Below are 22,793 nucleotides of genomic sequence, written 5' to 3'. Positions count from 1 at the left end.
CAGAGCCATATGTGTGCGTGTGCGGTGCAGAGCCATATGTGTGCGTGTGCGGTGCAGAGCCATATGTGTGTGTGTGCGGTGCAGAGCCATATGTGTGCGGTGCAGAGCCATGTGTGTGTGTGTGCGGTGCAGAGCCATATGTGTGCGTGTGTGGTGCAGAGCCATATGTGTGCGTGTGCAGTGCAGAGCCATATGTGTGCGGTGCAGAGCCATATGTGTGTGTGTGCGGTGCAGAGCCATATGTGTGCGTGTGCGGTGCAGAGCCATATGTGTGCGTGTGCGGTGCAGAGCCATATGTGTGCGTGTGCGGTGCAGAGCCATATGTGTGCGGTGCAGAGCCATATGTGTGTGTGTGGTGAAGAGCCATATGTGTGCGTGTGTAGTGCAGAGCCATATGTGTGCGTGTGGAGTGCAGAGCCATATGTGTGCGTGTGCGGTGCAGAGCCATATGTGTGTGTGTGTGTGTGTGCGCATGTGCGGTGCAGAGCCATATGTGTGCGGTGCAGAGCCATATGTGTGTGTGTGTGTGAGCGGTGCAGAGCCATATGTGTGCGTGTGCGGTGCAGAGCCATATGTGTGCGTGTGCGGTGCAGAGCCATATGTGTGCGTGTGCGGTGCAGAGTCATATGTGTGTGTGCGGTGCAGAGCCATATGTGTGCGTGTGCGGTGCAGAGCCATATGTGTGTGTGTGTGTGTGTGGTGCAGAGCCATATGTGTGCGTGTGCGGTGCAGAGCCATATGTGTGCGTGTGGGGTGCAGAGCCATATGTGTGCGTGTGGGGTGCAGAGCCCGATGTGGTGTGGGGTGCAGAGCCCGATGTGGTGTGGGGTGCAGAGCCCGATGTGGGGCTGTTATTTGCAATGCTGTATTGATAACAGGTCAGGTGCTGGGGAAGAATACTGACATGGAATGTGTGTGCAGGGGGCGGGCAGGGGGCGAGGCTGGACAGTGAGGGAAGGCAGGGGGCGAGCCTGGACACTGGGGAGGGGCTGGACACTGAGGCTGGGCGGTGCCAGCTCTGACTGAGGTTTTGCACAGGAAGTGGTCAGTTTGCTAGAGCTGAATGTAAACAAAGAGCTGCAGAGAAGAAAGGGTGAATTCAAGAGGAACAAAAGTTAGAAAACAAAAAATAACAATGTAGAGGTGTTTTATATGACAATACAGCACAGATTAGCTTAACAAAAATTTTTGAGTTTATGTCGGACAAGAAAATCTATTGATCTGGATGCTGGAATTTTTCTAATACTACGTTCTGCTGCAGAGGGATCCTGTTTTTCCATCCGTGCACCGATCAGGCATTTTGTGGTCTCTATTGTGGGTGAGCTGGTTTTTCTCTACTTTAAACAGGATAATACTATGTAGTCCAGCCTCATGTCATCTGCTCAGCGCAGATGGGGTGGTAATGAGGAGCAGGAGGAGGAACAGGAAATGGTTGCCTGAGCTACAGAGGGTACTACCAACACCAGCCTCTCAACTGTTCAGCGTGGATAGCCTGAAGAGGATGACCAGGAGGATGAGAGGGAGGAGGAGATGGAGAGTCGTCCTTCTGATGGCGACAGGCAAGTTATTCCTGTTGCGAGTCTAGCACACGTCAGACTATCCCGTAACCCTCTTATTATATGCATTTTGGCCAACATTGATTACTGCTTGTGCACCCTTCTTGACCCATGATAGAAGGAGAACATTCCATCTATTCTTCCTGCAGCAGAGAGGTCTACTACAATAGTCCACTACCAAAAGGCCATAGTTGAAGGATTGGTCAAAAAATTCCCTTCTGAAAACGATGGCAGGAGAGGTCAGAGTACTTTGGACAAACAAGGAGTAGAGACACACAGCAGGATCAACAGAGACAGGGGAACACTATCAAAGGTCTGGAACAGTTTCATTGGACCCTCCTAGTGCCCAGGCTCAGATGCACAGGTTACTCTGACAAGGAGGGAGAAGTTTATGAAGATGGTGAAGAAGTACCTAGCCGACCTCAATATCATCTTCCGTTATTCATCTGTGGTGTAAAGCTATTGGGTATGTAAGCTGGAGACGTGGCATAAATTATTCCACTACGACTAAGAGGCGCTGGCCTGCTCGGCTGCTAGTGTTTTGTAGGAGCACGTTTTTAGTGCCGCAGGAGACATAATAACTGATAGACACACATCCACCTGTTATCTGAAAATGCTGACAGTCTGACTCATCCAAATGAATAAATTATGCGGTAACATCACTCAGCTCATTTGCGGTGTTTTGAAGGTTAATAAAGGGGTGAAAAAGAGTGTCAATTTTTGGATTTTATTTCAAATAAAAGGATTTATTTTGGTGTTTGTGTTCTTTTCACTTGCAGATTAGTAATGGAGGGTCTGATGGACGCCTCTCATTACTAATCTGGGGCTTAGTGGCAGCTGTGAGCTGTTATTAACCCCAATTGCCACCGCACCATGGCAATCGATATAAGCTGGGTTGGATGCAATAATCCTTGGTGGCTGCAGGCTGCTATTTTTAGGCTGGGAGGGAACCAATAACCATGGGCCTCCCCAGCCTGAGAATACCAGCTGTCGGCTTTATCATGGCTAGTAAACAAAATTGGGTGGGACCACATACTGTTTTTTAAAATTATTTAAAATTTTTTAAAAAGTCGCATGCAGTTTCTCTTATTTTGATATACAGCCAAGATAAGTACACAAATGGGGGCTGCAGCCTGTAGCTGTATGCCTTATCTGTGCTATTCGGCAATAGCCGAAAAAAATCAAGAAAAAACAACCATGCATGCACAAAAAGGTAACCTAAGTATGCATTGTAGGCAAGTAGGAAGAACAATAAGTGCACGGGTTGAGGATATAGTTTTGACCAAACGGAAATAATGATCAGAACAAACCAAACAGAAAACCGAAAAATGGTCATTTATAAATATAACATCTTTTTTAGTTAAAATATGTGACAAATATGGTTACAAAATTGGGGCGTTAATGCACTTTTGTCACTTATTTTAACTAATAAAGATGTTATATTTATAAATTACCATTTTTCGGTTTTCTGTTTGTTGGTTTTATCTGTGCTGGGTATCATAATATGGGGGGAATTCTACACCAATTGTTTTATTTATTTATTTTTACACCAATAGAGAAACACACACAGCGCCTCTGATTGGTTGCAGTCAGCCACGCTGTCACACCAACCAACCAATCAGAGACGCCATGACTGCTGGTGGACGAGGGAAGCACTGCATATGCATGAAGATAATGAGTGGCCCCAGAAGTAGAGTGAGCGGCCTGGAAGCAGAGTTATAGCTGCGCGGAGACAGGTAAGGATAAAGCACTTGCTTTATTCTTATTTTCTTTCTTTTTTAATGTTTAATTTATTTTATTACCCGGGTGGTCGGACCTGAATCGTTACCTGGAGTTTCTTGAGAACTCCGGGCCCAGGGTCAGTGCTCGGGTTCTTCTGAACCTGTGTGGATCTGGACTTCAACAGTCCAGGTCTGCCCATCATTAGTGATTAGTGCAGGTTGTAGAGCAAGAAGAATTGAGGAGCCTGGTAATTTCTTCTTCTATAACAGGTTTAAAGGTGGAAAGTGAGCTTGAGGTGCGGAAGGGAAGGTGATCCAGGCTCTGAGGGAATTGGGCAGATATGTCATGACACATATAGTTGATATTTTCTAGAAAATAAATGCCCAGATTGTCAGCACTGAGGTTAGTGACAAGGGCCAGTACTTGGCACAAGAGAGAGTGGAAAGCTTTGAAGAGTAATTTTGTATTGTTGACTAGTGATGTGATGAGGGTGGTGAAGTAGACTTATTTGGCCAGATGGAGAGCAGTTAAAAGTTAGGAGCATAAACTTATAGAAGAAATCTTCTGCTGAAAGGTAATTTCTCCAATGACGCTCGGCACACCTTGAGCAACGCTGGAGAAAACAAGATTGCAGCGTGTGCCAGGGCTCTGGTCATCTGTGTTGTTGGATTATTCTGCATTTAGAAGGTGCTTCTACATCCAGGGCTCTCTGCAATCATGTCTTATAATAATGTGACAATGAGGAGTCTGGACAGAAGAGGGAGATCAGCGCTAAAGATGACTGTAGAGATTGTTCATAAGCTGATGGGTATTGATGGCACATAGATTTCTATATGTGTATTAAGTGGGGGGCATCCTCAGCTGGGAGACCATTCTTAACATAGAATAAAAGAAGGGTATGGTCAGAGAGCACAGCGTTAGTAACCTTATAAACTGATAAGACCTGGGAATAAAATACTCAATGCACATTGATTATTACTTTTTATTTTCCTTTTGGATGTCATCTTTCAGTAACTATATACTGTTGTTAATCTTATTTACAAAGGATCTTTGATCAAATTTTCAAGGTTCAACTGTACACATGTAAGACCTGTTAACATTTATATATATATATATAGGTTAAAAGACTGTTTGGTGGACTTCCTTGTGTTATGCTGCCACCTTCTGTCAAAACAGAGAACAGCGGGCAAAAGCCCCTGCTGCTCGGAGTGACTTGGTACAGTCTGGAACAGGAGGAGGAGGGGTCTACGTGTGGCTGTTTTGCAGAGAGACACAGATCCAAAGAGGCTGGATGTGGAGCGAGGAGCCAGACAGCACGTGCAAGTTACAGATCTGGGACAAAGACTGAACTTTACAGGTTATGAAAAAAAATCCCAATGGATGAGTCATACGGTGAACATGCAGCCAGCGGCATGTGTGCACTACTCACAATCAATGCATAAACAGAGGACAAAAATTAGTATCTGTGCAATAGAATAGATTTTATTAATTGACAAACAAGCAAAACAGCAATGCATGCTGTCACGGCCGGGCGGTCGGGCAGACCCAGGAGGTGGATCCACTGGACCGAACTCTAAGATGGAGGTAGGGAGTCCGGCAGCTGAAGCACTGAAGGGCAGCAGGATAGTCCGTGCAAGTGAAGACAGCGGAGGAGTCCCTGGGACCACGGAGTCACAGAAGGTAGTCTTGGTGACGTAGCTCAGGTTCGGAGGCCGAGATGATATCAGGCGGAGTCCGGAACCTCTGGAGCAAGATGACGGGTCACCGCAGGGATCCGAGATGGCAGGTGCTGTCGGATGGCAGACGGACAGCGTGCGGGGTTCGGGATACGGCAGACTGGATGGCGAGGCAGGTACGGCTCTACAAAGAGAGATAGGTGAGTACAGGCACATAAACACCAGGAGACCTGACTCCTAGCTCAGGGAACACGAAGATCAGGCCCCGCCCCCTTGGACAAGAACCCCCTTTATACCCTGAACCTGACTAACCTCATTTCCTGTTACTGGACGCTGGCCCTTTAAGACAGGGTCAGTGACCGCGCGCGTGCCCTAATGCGCATGCGCGCGGCCCGGGTGCCAGAAGCCAGGGAAGGAGGCTGCGAGGAGGACGCAGGAGAGCCGGCCAGGGCCTGGGAAGATGTCGGACGCCGGGATCGGCGACCAGAGGACCTATGGAGGACGGGCACCGGAGGCTGGGACGAGGGGAGCGTGGCAGGTGAGCCGGGGAGCGGGGCTGAGGACCCGGGGAGGGGAGCCGAGGACCCGGGGAGCGTGACAGTACCCCCCCCCCCACGCCCCCCTCCCCGCAACCGGGACAAGAAGGCACGGATAAGAGGAGTGCCTACGTTCTCCCTGGGCTCCCAGGACCTATCCTCAGGACCATACCCTTCCCAGTCCACCAGGAAGAACTGCCGACCTCGTACGGTCTTCATGGCCACGATATCCCTTACCGCATAGATGTCATCATCGGCAATAGGTGGAGGAGCTGGACTGGCAGCAGCGGAGAAGGGACCAAGGACCACCGGCTTGAGCAGGGAGACGTGGAACGAGTTGGGTATCCTCATCGTGGCCGGGAGCTGCAGCTTGTAGGAGACCTCATTGATCCTGGTGAGGACTTTAAACGGCCCAATGTAGCGAGGACCCAGCTTGTATGAAGGTATCTTCAGGCGGACGTACTGGGAAGAAAGCCAGACGAGGTCTCCAGGAGAGAAACACGGAGGATCCAGGCGTTTCTTGTCTGCGTGTCTCTTCATCCGCAGGGAAGCACGTCCTAGAGACACCTTGACAGAGTCCCAAATGGTGGCAAAGTCACGGGCTACTGTATCTGCAGCAGGGACATCCGAAGAGGGGGATACAGGCAATGGGATGGAAGGCTGAAGTCCGTAAACAACATGGAAGGGAGAGCTGGAGGACGACTCACTGATGTGGTGGTTGTGGGAGAATTCAGCCCAAGGTAGAAGAGCGGACCAGTCGTCGTGATGGGCGTTAACATAGTGACGTAGAAATGAGGTCAAGATTTGATTGACCCTCTCTACTTGGCCATTAGACTGAGGATGGTATGCAGATGAAAAGTCCAGAGTCACTCCCAGATGGTTACAGAGAGCCCTCCAGAAGCGGGAGGTGAACTGAGTTCCTCTGTCTGATACGATGTGTAATGGAAAGCCATGCAAGCGGAAGATGTGTTGTATAAACGCGTCCGCGAGTTCCTGAGCAGAGGGCAGTCCAGCCATAGGAACGAAATGGGCCATTTTTGAGAACCGGTCCACCACGACCCATATGACTGTGTGCCCGGATGACAATGGCAAGTCCGTAATAAAGTCCATTGCTATGTGTTGCCACGGAATCGAAGGTATCGGCAGAGGCAGAAGGCGGCCATGTGGGAGGTGTTTGGGCGTCTTGTTTCTGGCACAAGAGGAGCAGGCAGAGACAAAGGCGGCGACGTCCGTGCGAAGAGATGGCCACCAGTAATGGCGTACAATTGCACCCCATGTTCTCTTCTGGCCTGCATGGCCGGCTGTTTTTGAGGTATGACCCCAGTGTAAGACCGTTAGCCTGTCGGTCTCCGAGACATAGGTCTTCCCAGGTGGTATCTGGGCCAGAGTGACAGGAGCCACCGGAACAATCTTGCTAGGAGAGATGATAGGCTGGATAGTCTCTTCCTCCTGTTCCATGGGCATGAGAGACCTAGACAAGGCATCAGCGCGTACATTCTTGTCCGCTGGTCGGAAGTGGAGCTGGAAGTCAAACCTGGCAAAGAATAAGGACCACCTGGCTTGCCGTGGGTTCAGTCGCTGAGCGGACCGCAGGTATTCCAGGTTTTTGTGGTCCGTGTAGATAATCACGGGGTACACTGCTCCTTCCAGGAGGTAGCGCCACTCCTCCAGAGCCAGTTTGACCGCCAGTAGTTCTCTGTCACCGATGGTGTAATTACGTTCGGGTGCTGAGAAGCTCTTAGAGAAGAAACCGCAGGTCACCATCTTCCCGGAGGAGGATTTTTGCATGAGCACTGCTCCGGCTCCTGAGGAGGAGGCATCCACCTCCAAGGTGAACTGGCGGTTTAACTCCGGTCGGTGGAGTACAGGGGCGGAGGCGAATGCTCGCTTCAAAGAACAAAATGCGGCGTCTGCCGCAGGTGACCAGTCCTTAGGATTAGCCTCCTTTTTGGTCAAAGCGGAGAGAGGAGCGGTCAAGGCAGAGAAATGCGGGATAAACTGGCGGTAGTAGTTGGCGAATCCCAGGAAGCGTTGGATTGCCTTCAGTCCAGAAGGCGGAGGCCAGTTGATGATGGCGGAGACCTTCTTGGGGTCCATCTGCAGTCCAGTATCAGAGATGATGTACCCCAGAAAGGGGAGGGAAGACTGCTCAAAGACACACTTCTCATACTTTGCGTACAGGCGATTCTCTCTCAGTCTTTGTAAGACCAGCTGTACGTTTTCTCTGTGGGTTTGGAGGTCCGGAGAGAAGACAAGGATGTCATCTAGATAAACAACCACACAGATGTAGAGAAGGTCCCGAAACACGTCGTTCACCAGTTCTTGGAAAACGGCAGGAGCGTTACACAGACCGAAGGGCATCACGCAGTACTCATAATGTCCATCGCGCGTATTAAACGCGGTTTTCCATTCGTCACCAGAGCGGATGCGTACCAGATTGTAAGCACCCCGAAGATCCAGCTTGGTGAACACACGAGCTCCTCTAAGCCGGTCAAATAATTCGGGAATGAGCGGCAGGGGGTATTTGTTTTTCACGGTGATTTGGTTGAGACCCCGGTAGTCTATGCATGGGCGTAAGTCGCCCTCTTTCTTCTTGACAAAGAAGAAACCTGCTCCAGCAGGAGAGGAGGATCTCCGAATGAACCCTCTTGCTAGGCTCTCTGAGATGTACTCTGACATGGCCCTGGTTTCGGCTGGAGATAAAGGATATATCCGTCCTCTAGGTGGGGTTGTCCCTGGAAGCAGGTCAATGGCACAATCGTATGGACGATGTGGCGGCAGTACCTCGGATTCCTTTTTGTCAAAGACATCGGCAAAGGACCAATAGGCCGAAGGCAGCCCCGTTAGGGTCTCAGGAACCGGAGGTCGTCGGAGGGGTGGTATGGACTTTAGGCACCTCTCATGACACGAAGAGCCCCAACGGGTGACTTCGCCAGTACCCCAGCTAACCGATGGTTCATGTGTCCGCAACCATGGGAGTCCCAACAGGATCTGGTGGGACATGTGTGGGAGAACGTAGAGAGCGATGTTCTCGGTGTGAAGAGCACCGATGCGTAGTTCGACAGGCCTGGTGATCAAGGAGATGGTATCAGAGAGAGGCCTCCCATCCACCGAGGCAATCACTAGGGGTTTGTCGAGTGGCATGACAGGCACCCGGTACTTGTCCACCGTGGCCTGCTGGATGAAATTGCCTGCTGCCCCGGAATCGAGGTAGGCATCAGCCGTGAACCGCGTCTCTCCCGTGGTCACTTGCACTGTCCATGTAACTGGGTCAGAGAGGGTCCCAGCACCTAGGGTGGCCTCTCCTACCAACCCTAGGCTTTGGAGTTTCCCGGCCTCTCTGGACAGGAGCGTAGCAGGTGGGTGTCCTCACCACAGTAAAAGCAGAGGCCCTGCGCGAGCCGCTCTGCTCGACGTCGTTCAGACTGCCGCACTCGGTCGATCTGCATGGGCTCGTGGACGGGAATCCCAGCTGTTGATGACTGAGGAACGGAGGACTTCTGCGGCGGAGGAGAATGCCGTACCGGGCGTCTCTCCCGAGATAGCTCTTTGGAGCGCTCCTGAAAACGTATGTCCACACGAGTTGCTAGGGCGATCAATGCATCTAGGGTGGAGGGCACGTCCCGACCCGCCAACTCATCCTTGATGCGACTCGAGAGTCCTTCCCAGAAGGCGGCTGTTAGGGCCTCATTATTCCACCCGAGTTCTGAAGCCAAAGTGCGGAAACGGATGGCGTATTGACCCACCGTCAGTGTCCCTTGACGTAGGCGGAGGAGTGATGAAGCAGAGGCAGAGGCGCGTCCTGGCTCGTCAAAGGTACTGCGGAAGGCCTGTAGGAACTGTTGAAGATCCTTGGTCATGGGGTCCTCCTTCTCCCACACGGGGTTCATCCACGCCAGCGCCTCGCCCTCTAGGTGGGACATTATAAAGGCGACCTTGGCTTGGTCGGAGGCGAACAGATGTGGCAGCTGCGTGAAGTGAAGGGAACATTGGTTTATGAAGCCCCTGCAGGCCTTGGGATCTCCAGCATACCGAGGAGGTGACGCCAAACGGAGTCGGGAAGCATCTGAAGAGGCTGCCACTGGTACGGGAGCCATGGCTTGCCTGGCGGGGGACCTGGGTGCCGCAGGCGTCATTGATGCTTGTAATGTGTACAGGCGGGTGTCCACGGAGGTCATGAATTGCAGCATGCGGGTCTGGACTTCACGCTGGCGTTGGAGTTCCTCTTGCAGGGCCATTAGTGCAGCAGCGGGATCCATGGCCTGATCTTACTGTCACGGCCGGGCGGTCGGGCAGACCCAGGAGGTGGATCCACTGGACCGAACTCTAAGATGGAGGTAGGGAGTCCGGCAGCTGAAGCACTGAAGGGCAGCAGGATAGTCCGTGCAAGTGAAGACAGCGGAGGAGTCCCTGGGACCACGGAGTCACAGAAGGTAGTCTTGGTGACGTAGCTCAGGTTCGGAGGCCGAGATGATATCAGGCGGAGTCCGGAACCTCTGGAGCAAGATGACGGGTCACCGCAGGGATCCGAGATGGCAGGTGCTGTCGGATGGCAGACGGACAGCGTGCGGGGTTCGGGATACGGCAGACTGGATGGCGAGGCAGGTACGGCTCTACAAAGAGAGATAGGTGAGTACAGGCACATAAACACCAGGAGACCTGACTCCTAGCTCAGGGAACACGAAGATCAGGCCCCGCCCCCTTGGACAAGAACCCCCTTTATACCCTGAACCTGACTAACCTCATTTCCTGTTACTGGACGCTGGCCCTTTAAGAAAGGGTCAGTGACCGCGCGCGTGCCCTAATGCGCATGCGCGCGGCCCGGGTGCCAGAAGCCAGGGAAGGAGGCTGCGAGGAGGACGCAGGAGAGCCGGCCAGGGCCTGGGAAGATGTCGGACGCCGGGATCGGCGACCAGAGGACCTATGGAGGACGGGCACCGGAGGCTGGGACGAGGGGAGCGTGGCAGGTGAGCCGGGGAGCGGGGCTGAGGACCCGGGGAGGGGAGCCGAGGACCCGGGGAGCGTGACACATGCAAGTTTAAAAACAACTACCATAAGATCAAAAGGGGCATGGAGTGCGAGTATAAAGTATAAAACAAAATAACCAATAGCCGTGGGAGAGGCGGAAAGAGTTCACAAGATGTACTGAGAACGTTCAAGTAGAAATGATGAACAATACCACCTTCAATAGCCGTGGGAGAGGTAGATGGAAGTATACAGACATGGGCCAGTGGATGTGTGATTCACACAGTGGAGCATGATGGGCAATATCTAGCCGTGGAGGAGGTGACCGCTATATGATGTTGCAGAAATAGCCGTGTGAGAGGTAAAAAATAATCACAAATAACTACAACATAAAGCGGTCATAGATGGAATGTGTGAAATAATGACAACACAATGCCCCAAAGTGTGGTCACCAAGACTGATCCAAGGTGTACACCAAGGTAATTAGGGATACCTGAAGAGGTTTAACATAATTCTATAAAAAGTGCAAATGCATTGGAGTAGAAGGGCAGGCACCCAAAAATACCTGCCCTTCTACTCCAATGCATTTGCACTTTTTATAGAATTATGTTAAACCCACCGGGGCTATCAGTTCTGCCTTGTGATGACAGATCACTTTTCCAAATTTGCGGTGGTGACGCCCACCAGAGATCAGACGGCTGAATCAGCTGCTCGAGCCATCAGTGATGACTTTATCCGGGCTGCCCCAAAAGAATACATTCCGACCAAGGGGCTTGCTTTCAGGGTGGTGTCATGAGAGAGCTGCAAAGGATTTACGGAATGCAGAAGTCAAGGACTACGCCTTATTATCCACAGGGCAACGGAGCCTGCGAGAGATTTATCCGGACCCTCCTACAAATGCTACGCACGTTGGAGGATGATCGTAAGAATCACTGGCCTGGCTATCTTGCAGAACTCGTGTGGGCGTACAATAATCGTGTCCACTCCACCACTGGGTACACCCCATACGTGCTACTGTTCGGAAGAGCCGGAGGAGGCATTGAAGAGCTAAACCTGGCTCCCCCCAAGATCAGTGAAGGTCAGAGCGTAGGTTCCTGGGTTGACTGTCACCGTCGACGGCTGGAGATTATCCATCGAATTGTTACCAAGCGGCTGCAAGAAAAGACACACCCGCAGCGGAAACCTGTGTGTGAAACCCCGTTCTTGCCAGGAGACCGAGTACTAGTTGCAGAGAAACACCCGAGATACAAGTTGAGCGAGCGCTGGAAAACAGAGCCGTACATTGTGATCATAAGAATCTCGCACCATGGATCAGTATACGAAGTGAGAGGCGAGCAAAGAGACGGCACCCTCATCCTGCATCATAATATGCTGAGGCCCTGCTATTCAGAAGACAGGACCAGACAGAGTACCTCAGAGACGGTGCCCGTGCCAGTTCCTGTTACCTTCGAAGAGGGCTCTGACGATGAAGAATGGTGGCGGGCCCCGACCAACCCAGCAGACTGGGAGAGATCCACCCCCCATCTGTTCAAGACACAGGTGCCACCCCTGCAGAGCAGGAGTCACCAATCTCCAGAGATGGGGACGAGAATACTGTACTCCCTGATACGGTGCCGACGTCTGGTGAGTTAGCCATAGTGCCACGCCGGACTGAGCTGGCTAATGCTGGTATTCCCCCGATCGGTACTTGGCAGATGAATTTGTGTGTTCTGTCACTGAATCCTGTTTTACGTCATTGGCTCCCAAGCAACATGTTGTGAAGCAGGGCAGGAGTTGCCACCGTGTGCCCCTGTGCAGAGTGCCTCAAGAGTGTATCGGCCGGGAAGGTCGAGGTTAAAGAGGGGGGGAAATATAAGACCTGTTAACATTTATATATATATATATATATATATATATATATATATATATATATATATATATATATATATATATATATATGTTAAAAGACTGTTTGGTGGACTTCCTTGTGTTATGCTGCCACCTGCTGTCAAAACAGAGAACAGCGGGCAAAAGCCACTGCTGCTTGGAGTGACTTGGTGCAGTCCGGAACAGGAGGAGGAGGGGTCTACGTGTGGCTGTTTTGCAGAGAGACACAGATCCAAAGAGGCTGGATGTGGAGCGAGGAGCCAGACAGCACGTGCAAGTTACAGATCCGGGCCAAAGACTGAACTTTACAGGTGTTTGCCGGCAGAACACGGGCCCCAACGGTGACGAGGTACCCCACCCCACGCTGAAACCTGCAGTTAAGTGTGCACACTACTTTTAGTTAGGTACAGATAGAAAAAGATTCTGCACTATGTTATACGAGTAAGGTAACAAGGACCCTGCGTTGTTTTTCTATTCAAAGTAGTTGTATGTATATTACATTATCTCTACTGCTGTGCACCTTCTCGCTTTTCTCCCCTTCCTTTCCCGCATTTTTCCTCCACCTGTGTTGTGCAATACATTATTAAATTTGCATTCATTAACCCCCGTGGTTCCATGCAGTCCTTGCGTATCCCGTTACCTGCAGGTTATTACACACACAGTGTAATAATGGCTGCAGAGCAAAATATATTTTTTTCTGTTGCAGAGATGTAATTAATCAAACTATTTAGCACATAACTCAATTATTGTTACGTCCAATAACAGTAATTGATATGGATGATATCAGAGTTTTCACTTGGTGAGTGCACATCTTCCAAATGTATGAAGTTGACTAGTTGTAAGAAGGCAGCAACACTCAGGGGGAAGAACAGATTCACCCACCATAGCTTGCAACAGGCTTTCTCCTATGTAAGATGTAATGACAACTTAATCTCAATGCACAACGATTGCAAGTTGCCATGAGCAGAACATATACTATTATTTCATTTCTGGACAGGAAATGTCGGGAAGAAGAAATACAAATGAGGTGGCAGACCTATAAATGGAGAATTTGTAGAAAGGATAATATGATACAGCTAAACTCAGCTGTGCTTCTCTTTGCCACAAGGTCTGTCAGGAGATTATAGTTCAAAAGGTGTCAGTAATGACATTCAAGTCTGCAATCAGGGCCGGGACGAAGGGTAGGTACCTGCCTAGGGTGGTACCTCCGGCCTACCCGAGGGAGACCAATTTCTGGGGGAAAAAACCCCCCTGCCTGACATTGATAAATGCCTGTGGCCACCCTTCACCTTCTTCTGGCCGCAGACATTCAGCATAGTGATGGCCGTGGGCAAAAAGGGTAGCAGTGTCAGTCACTGACACCGCTCACCCCTGCCTGAACCCTGCGGCCGCCACTCCGTCCCTGCACTCAGCACTACCTTGGACAGGAGCATAGAGGCTGTAATCAGCTCCCCTCTCCGTCGGGAACTCTGAGACGCGCAAGGGACGTCGGACAGCGCAATGTAGTGACGTCATCACGCCATCGAGCACCCAATGATGCACCAGATGGAAGAGGAGATGAAACTGTGTGAGTGATTTTATGCCTAACAAGATCTGGTATATTTGTAAAACAATTTCCACATTCTAAACATGAATATATTTTTACCCCTTTGTGACTTTTTTGATGGTTAACAAGACCTGATTTCCTTGCAAAACATTTCCCACATTCTGAACATGCATGTGGCTTCTGCTCTGTGTGAGTTTTCATATGCAAAACAAGACCTGATTTCCTTGTAAAACATTTCCCACATTCTGAACATGCATGCAGCTTCTCCCCGGTGTGAATTCTCTTATGCACAACAAGATTTGTTTTCTGTTTAAAACTTTTTCCGCATTCGGAACATAAATATGGCTCCTCCCCTGTGTGTGTTCTTTGATGATTCACAAGTGTTTCTTTTATGGGAAAACATTTTCCACATTCTGAACATGAATACGGCTTCTCCCCTGTGTGACCTTTGTAATGTCTATCAAGATTTGCTTTAATTCTAAAACATTTTCCACATTCAGAACATGCATATGGCTTCTCCCCTGTGTGAATTCTCTTATGGATAAAATAAACTGAACTGTGTTTAAACTTTTTCCCACATTCTGCACATGAATATGGCTTTTCCCCTGTATGCAGTCTCTCATGTTCTACAAGCTTTGATTTCTGACTAAACTTTTTCCCACACTTTGAACATGAAAATCTTTTCTCATTTGTGTCAATTTTTTTAAATATTAAAGAAAAGCTTTTTCCATATTCTGAACATGAAAGTGGCTTCTTTTCTTCAAGATCATTTTGGTTTTGAATACTTCTTTTGTGATACTTATTCTTCTTACAAGTATTTGATGAATCAGAAGATTGGACCTGTTTAACAGGATCAGATGATAGATCTTTGCTGTGAAGGGATGATGATATATCTGGAATAATGGAATACACTTTTACTGTATCTTGTGTGATATCAAGGTCGTTGAATTGAAAAACTGAAGATATCAGATGTCCCTGTGATCTCCTGTCACCATCTTCTAGCAAGAGTAAAACCAATTATTATTTTCAAATAAAATAACCTTAAAATACATACTTTTACAACAGTTCTACATTAAAAGTCCATAGAAATTAGAAGCCATTTACCAAAATTCAATTTTTCATTCTGACAATAGACCAATGATCAAGAACTGCTAGATCCTGATGTTAGGCCACTAGCAGTTCACTGGAAATTTTCCAATTTTGCATTGAAGCCAGCATCTTCATAAGTTCATGGTTAAGTGTAGTTGTCGCGGGCGGGGAGGAGGGTGTCAGCACACCGCGCTCACCCCTTCTGCTCGGGTCCGGCAGTTGCTCCTGGTGGCTCGAGCTGCGGGCCGGATCCCGGGGTGTCTCGAGCGACACTCCTCGCCCGTGAGTGAAAAGGGGGTGTTTGTTGGGATTATAGTTCGTGACGCCACCCACGGTTGTGGTGATGGCACCACCGCTGCTCAGTGTGGGGGTCCCGGGGATGGTGATGGGAGCAGCCAGGTGTTGTGTTGCCCCTCCGTGGGTAGGGGTTGGTGTTCCCGGGGCCCGGTGAAGAGATGTGAAGGGTAGGGCCTGGAGGGCGCAGGGACGCGGGGGCAGCGCTATGCCTTGCGGCACTGTGGTACTCACTCAGCCTGAGACACGGACACAGTTTGTACGGTAAACCAACGGCTGGTAGGACGGTCCCACAGACGGTTGCACCTGCACTCCCGGTAGGTGACGGTGACGTCTCTCTTCCTTGCACCTGTTTGACTGATGGTAGCGGTGGATTCCCTCCGGTTACCCGCTCCCCGACTGCAATCTGGGCCGGAGGAGCTCTACACTTTGCCCGCAGGCGCTGGCCCTGGGGAAACTGGTGCCTTGGCGGTGGCGGTGTCTCCCCGTTAATGGTCGGGCTGTTGCCGTCAATCGGGACTTTGGTGCTGGGGGATCTGCGTCCCCTTCACTGACGGATTCGGCAAATTGGGCGACTCCTAGCCTTGCCGGGGTCCGAGAGGCCCCTGCCCTGGTGCTGACTGTCCTTCGGAACACTGCTCCAGACCACCGGGCACACAGCCAACGGGGTCCTTCCAGGAACTTCCGAACTGTCCCACTCCGGACAGTCACCGCCGTCGCTGACCTTGCTGTTCTAGCCCTACACACAGCTGGGCTCTCAGGCTTCTCCTTCTCTCTGCTCTGTCACCACTTCTTGCTTTCCTCCTTCTCCACTTTCCTTTCTTTCACTTTCACTTCTGGTTGTTTTCTCTAGCCCCTGCCTGGGCTACTCTGCTGTTCACTCGTTCATGTCCCTGACTGGACTCCTGCTCCTCCCTGAGCTTTCTGCCTGGTTACTCCCTGCCTCCAGAGTTGTGAGCTCCTTGGTGGGCGGAGCCAACCGCCTGGCCCACCCCCTGGTGTGCATCACAGACTCCTGGAGGGAGGCAACAAGGATTTCTGGTTAGCAGGTGTGCCTACCTGGAGTGTGGGGTGTACTGGTGTTGTTATCTGTGTCCCCTGGCTTGCCCAGGGCGACACATTCCCCCTTAGCAAGATGCAGACCGTCCGCGGGCTGCCGTCCTACACCGGTTTTATTTTTCTGTAAAAAAGGGGATAACAGGGTTAAACATAACATAAGCATTTTCAATCAACTCTTCCCAAGACGGGAGGCACATTTTACTTTTAACGTTGCAACGGTGTACGGTCACGGTTTCCGCTCTCTCCCACCCAAGCAACCTGGCCCTGATGCTGCCCCTAAAACCCAGGCAGCACCCCTTGACCCACAGTCCAGCACAAGTCACCCGAGCGGGATCTGTCCTTCCCCTCCAGAGGGTAGCCACCGGTCCCTTTGGTGGCTGGGCCCTGGCCTGCTCTGCTCAGGGCCCTCCCTCCAACCTGCCTCTCCGGAGGCGGCATTGCGGAAACGGTAACGGTACCCAACATATTTACAAGCCACTAACGTTTGTGGTTGCCCTGCAGAGTTCACGGGCTTGTCCATGGATAGTTCCCATGCATTTTAAACGGTCCCCACGGGGACAACGGTGCCGGCTCCTGCCGGTTGCAAATCACTGCAGCAAATCAGGTAACAAACTTGGGTAATCATCTTTCATCATTGCAGAACTTTCAAACATCAAACAACAAGCAGGTGGTCCCAACGGGGACTGCTGCAGCGGACATCCGCTGTCTTTTGCGGCTCAACAGTCCATTCTCACTCGTGGGGCTCTAGTGCCACCTTCACATGGTGCACCGCTCTGGACCCCAATGGTAGCTCACTGCAGGCGATCTTCTTCCATATACATGCGGGCATGCACATCCGCTCTACACCCCTCTCGGGCATCGATCTTCCTGCGCAGCTGCTGTTGCCGCCGCTCCCAGCCGGGAGCACTCCCTGTTTGCTCCGGTTCAGCGTGTGCGGGGGACGGACCCAGCCAGAGTCCCTCCGTGTCGGCTACGACCGGCACCTTCAGTAACAAGGGACCCCGCTGTGACATGGCCTCCTCTGCCTCCTGGCAGCTGCATCCCCGCCGTGCCTCCGGTGCATCTTTGCTGACGGCCTCAGCCTTCGGCTTCTCCCAGGGGAGTGTATCAGAATGGTCACGAGCTTCTGCTGCAGGTCGGTCCGCCGGGGCGGATTGGCAGGGTACCGCTACCGGTGGTGGTGGTAGCGGGCCTAGTGGCGGGGCAGCAGCAGCAAACACGGGTGGCGGGGGAGGTAGCAGGGCGAGCGGGTATGGACCGGGTCCCTCAGCCGCGATGACCGACCCACTAGGGGCACAGGGGCGTGGGTCACTTACCCTCCCTTCCAAGACTCCCTCCACCTCGCGTCTCCGTATGGCCGCCACCACTTCCACCATGTCGGCCTCCCACTCCTCCAGGAGGAGCTGCATGCGGACCTGCAGACGGCTGCTTAGCTGGACGGTCCGGACTTCCAACCGCGCCGCGATGCAAGGCGCGGGGACCACGGTGTTGTTGGTCGGACTCAGCATCCTTAGCAGCGGCTTCTTCCAGGAACCAGTAAATGGCCGTAGAGTCCTGGCGTCCCTGCTTCTGTAGCCGCGGCTACATGCGGCCAGCCGCCATCGCGTCCCCCTTAGCTCTTTTCGGCCCCTCCTCTCTCGGGGCGGGGTTTTGGCCTTCGCGCTTCTACTGCTCGAGAAGACGCTCGAGCGGGAGCTTTTCGCGCCAAAGATGGCGGCTTCTGAAAATTTTCTGCCGGATATCTCCGGCGGTCACAAGGCGCACCTCTACCTGATGGCAGAGCGGTAAGATCCTGTTCGTGACGCCAAGTTGTCGCGGGCGGGGAGGAGGGTGTCAGCACACCGCGCTCACCCCTTCTGCTCGGGTCCGGCAGTTGCTCCTGGTGGCTCGAGCTGCGGGCCGGATCCCGGGGTGTCTCGAGCGACACTCCTCGCCCGTGAGTGAAAAGGGGGTGTTTGTTGGGATTATAGTTCGTGACGCCACCCACGGTTGTGGTGATGGCACCACCGCTGCTCAGTGTGGGGGTCCCGGGGATGGTGATGGGAGCAGCCAGGTGTTGTGTTGCCCCTCCGTGGGTAGGGGTTGGTGTTCCCGGGGCCCGGTGAAGAGATGTGAAGGGTAGGGCCTGGAGGGCGCAGGGACGCGGGGGCAGCGCTATGCCTTGCGGCACTGTGGTACTCACTCAGCCTGAGACACGGACACAGTTTGTACGGTAAACCAACGGCTGGTAGGACGGTCCCACAGACGGTTGCACCTGCACTCCCGGTAGGTGACGGTGACGTCTCTCTTCCTTGCACCTGTTTGACTGATGGTAGCGGTGGATTCCCTCCGGTTACCCGCTCCCCGACTGCAATCTGGGCGGGAGGAGCTCTACACTTTGCCCGCAGGCGCTGGCCCTGGGGAAACTGGTGCCTTGGCGGTGGCGGTGTCTCCCCGTTAATGGTCGGGCTGTTGCCGTCAATCGGGACTTTGGTGCTGGGGGATCTGCGTCCCCTTCACTGACGGATTCGGCAAATTGGGCGACTCCTAGCCTTGCCGGGGTCCGAGAGGCCCCTGCCCTGGTGCTGACTGTCCTTCGGAACACTGCTCCAGACCACCGGGCACACAGCCAACGGGGTCCTTCCAGGAACTTCCGAACTGTCCCACTCCGGACAGTCACCGCCGTCGCTGACCTTGCTGTTCTAGCCCTACACACAGCTGGGCTCTCAGGCTTCTCCTTCTCTCTGCTCTGTCACCACTTCTTGCTTTCCTCCTTCTCCACTTTCCTTTCTTTCACTTTCACTTCTGGTTGTTTCCTCTAGCCCCTGCCTGGGCTACTCTGCTGTTCACTCGTTCATGTCCCTGACTGGACTCCTGCTCCTCCCTGAGCTTTCTGCCTGGTTACTCCCTGCCTCCAGAGTTGTGAGCTCCTTGGTGGGCGGAGCCAACCGCCTGGCCCACCCCCTGGTGTGCATCACAGACTCCTGGAGGGAGGCAACAAGGATTTCTGGTTAGCAGGTGTGCCTACCTGGAGTGTGGGGTGTACTGGTGTTGTTATCTGTGTCCCCTGGCTTGCCCAGGGCGACACATATTTGTCACCAGTAATTTGTAGTGAAATGCTCATTAGAGAATCATAAAAGGACCCGTCAGTGCCATTATGTGGTGTCTGTCTCACACACTCAATGACAGTTACAAGTCCATTTGGAAGAAGAGAGGAGCATATCTAAAGAAGCTACGACTTTTGAGACAGTGTAAGACTGGGTTAGCAATTTTTTTTTAACCCCTCCACATAAAATCAAGCGTTCACCTTTCTGACCAGACCAATTTTTGAAATTCGACTTAATGTGGTAATAACTTTGGAATGTTTCTACATATCCCAATGATTCTTAGAATGTTTTTTGTAACACGTATTTTATTTTACTGATAAATTCAGATCGATAAAATTTGAAATTCCTTATTAAAATATTGGGACTTTGGAATGCTTCTACATATTCCAGAGATTCTGAGATGCTAAATTTGGGCCACATTGTACGTTATGTAATGCTAAATTTAAAAATTGTGTTAACGCAGCTGAGGAGGATCTTTGACTATATTCAGAAAATCAGTGAATATTCGGGGTACAGGATTAACATCAACAAAAGTGAACTTCTAGGATTAGGAGCCAAAATACCTCAGGAGCAATGGGTCAAGCTAGGTCTGGACCTACGTGTCTCAAAGTCATACATAACGTATTTGGGGATAAAGATAGGGAGGAGACCAGATCAACTCTATTCACTTAACTACACCCCCCTTATAGGTAATATATTGGGGGAACTGCAGCGGTGATATCACTTACCAATATCTCTTTTGGGTAGATGTCACCTGGTTAAAATGGTTAGCTTTGTCAGGCTCCTATACCCCTTGCAAACCCTGCCCTTGATTTTAAAACATTTAGACATAAATAGACTGAAGAAGGCCTTTACACATTTTATTTGGACAGGTAAAAGATCCAGAATTGCACTAGAAAAACTGATGCTACTGAGAAGTGAAGGCGGGGTTAATTTTCCAAATATACGTGCTTATAATATCGCCTCTTTATTTAGACATGTATTGGACTGGATACACGACACTAGTTGCTACTCAAACACCCATCTAGAACGACAATTAGCCGCCCCTTGGGATCTGACCGCACTTATCCACACTAGACAAGCTAAACTGCCACAGATAGTGAGATCCTCCTTTTTACTAAGGGACACCATAGTATGTTGGAAGATAGTGAGGAAGGCCTATCAGCTTCCCTTTCTGGTTTCCAAACATATGCCAATATTTGGTCACCCCGAGTTCTCCCAGGGAGCTGAAATAAAGAGGGTCATTGATCAGAGCTGTGATCAGTTGCAGACACCGGGGTCAATTATGTGCCGGGAGGAAAAACGGTGGATGTCTCCAAAAGAAATTAGGGACAAATTCAAGATACACGGGAAACATTTCATACAGGTCCTGCAGCTTTATTCTTTTTGTCAGTCCAGACTCAGAAAGTTGGAGAGGGAATCTGTCTCTCATGCCTTAGATGACAGTACAGGCCTGTACACCCAAATGGCGAGTATCACCTCATTTTACAGCACCATGAGGCACAAATTTGTTAAATTAAAACAGAGCAAAATGTTCAGAACATGGGAGAGGTCGACAGGAGATGAGGACATAGCGAAGACACTATTACAAGGGTGGGAACGGGTGAGAAAATCCATCTTGTGTGAGAGATGGAGGGAGACTTATTTCAAGCTCATGCACACAGCGCTATATGGCTTTAACATCCCGACTTCCCATAGCTGCCCTGGCCGGATTACAGTGTGTCCTAAAGGCTGCTTTACACGCTGCGATATCGGTACCGATATCGCTAGCGTGGGTACCCGCCCCCATCTGTTGTGCGACATGGGCAAATCGCTGCCCGTGCCGCACAACAATCGCCCAGACCCGTCACACTACTTACCTGCCCGGCGTCGTCGCTGTGACTGGCGTACCGCCTCCTTTCTAAGGGGGCGGTTCGTTCAGCGTCACAGCGACGTCACAGCAGCGTCACTGAACAGCCGCCCAATAGAAGCGGAGGCGCGGAGATGAGCGGGACGTAACATCCCGCCCACCTCCTTCCTTCCGCATAGCGGCCGGGAGGCAGGTAAGGAGGACTTCCTCGTTCCTGCGGAGTCACACAGAGCGATGTGTGCTGCCGCAGGAACGAGGAACAACCTCGTTACTGCTGCAGTAACGATTTTTGAGAATGGACCCCCATGTCAGCGATGAGCGATTTTGCACGTTTTTGCAACGATGCAAAATCGCTCATAGGTGTCACACGCAACGGCATCACTAATGCGGCTGGATGTGCGTCACCAATTCCGTGACCCCAACGAGTTCGCATTAGCAATGTCGTAGCGTGTAAAGCCCCCTTTAGTGTGGGGTGCCCTTTACGAATCTGTGGCATGGGGTGTAGGAGTGCACAGAAGTAACAACATATTGGAAGCGAGTAAGGGACCAGATTCAAGCATGTTGGGGAACGAAACTTCCACAAACACCACAGCCTCTGCTCTTCCACCAATTACGCCCCCCCGAATCTGAATCTCAGAGTATGGTACACAAAGTAAAGATTCCTAGAAACATCCACACATTTTTAGTGGTGGCTCTTCAGGCTTTGTTTAGTGAGTGGCTTAAACCAAACACTCCATCGATGGGAGCAATAATATCTCAGATGAAACATCTATTGGGACTGGAACTGATAGAAGCAGAAAGGAGTAAAAAAAAGTCAGCAGGGAAAGTTTTTCCGCTGTGGAAAAAATTCATTGATTTTCATTATAGTCCTCAGGAAATCCTGAAAATAATTAGCCCTTTCCGCCACACAGAATGGCATTGTCTGGAAGACCTGGGAGGGACGTTGGGGGTTTTGGGACCATAATTAGACACTTAGCATGTACCATATGGAGATGGTAGTCGACACCATAGCAAGAACATAATTGTGGAAGGGTTCACACTCACATTCTTATTCTTTTGTGATACTACCTTTTATTCTTTCTTCCTTTGCAAGGTTTACAGTTACAGTTGCATTGACGAACAAATCAATCTCGTGTATGCTGATGTTTACTATTTGACTATGGAATTGACTGTTTAATTTTTTTGTTATGTTTAAAAATTTGAATAAAAAAGATGTTTTAACCCCTTCACAACCGGCCGATTTTTCGCTTTCCGTTTTTTTTTTTTCGCCATTCTTTTTCTGAGAGACGTAACTTTTTTATTTTTCAGTCAATATGGTCATGTGAGGGCTCATTTACGAGCTGTACTTTTAAATCCATCAGTTTTACCATATAGTGTACTGGAAAACGGCAAAAAAATTCCAAATGCAGAAAAATTGCAAAAAAAGTGCGATAGCACTATGGTTTTTGAGATATTTTATTCACTGTGTTCACTATATGGTAAAACTGATGTGTGGGTGTGATGCCTCAGGTCAGTGCGAGTTCGTAGACACCAAACATGTATAGGTTTA

General features: G+C 50.8%; 1 protein-coding gene across 1 annotated transcript in view; it reads right to left on the bottom strand.

The window, feature by feature from the left end:
* Positions 1-9,836: 9,836 nt before the first annotated feature.
* Positions 9,837-22,793, bottom strand: part of LOC142310444 (uncharacterized) — a 41,870-nt gene continuing 28,913 nt past the window's right edge. Inside the window, exon 7 of the mRNA XM_075347969.1 lies at positions 9,837-10,103. Within this exon, the coding sequence (XP_075204084.1) occupies positions 9,967-10,103 (137 nt within the window). The 3' untranslated portion in view covers positions 9,837-9,966. The remainder of the gene's footprint in view (positions 10,104-22,793) is intronic.

Source organism: Anomaloglossus baeobatrachus, chromosome 5, assembly GCF_048569485.1.
Source record: "Anomaloglossus baeobatrachus isolate aAnoBae1 chromosome 5, aAnoBae1.hap1, whole genome shotgun sequence".
NCBI classification, from domain to species: Eukaryota; Metazoa; Chordata; class Amphibia; order Anura; family Aromobatidae; genus Anomaloglossus; species Anomaloglossus baeobatrachus.
This window is presented reverse-complemented; position numbering and strand designations above follow the sequence as displayed.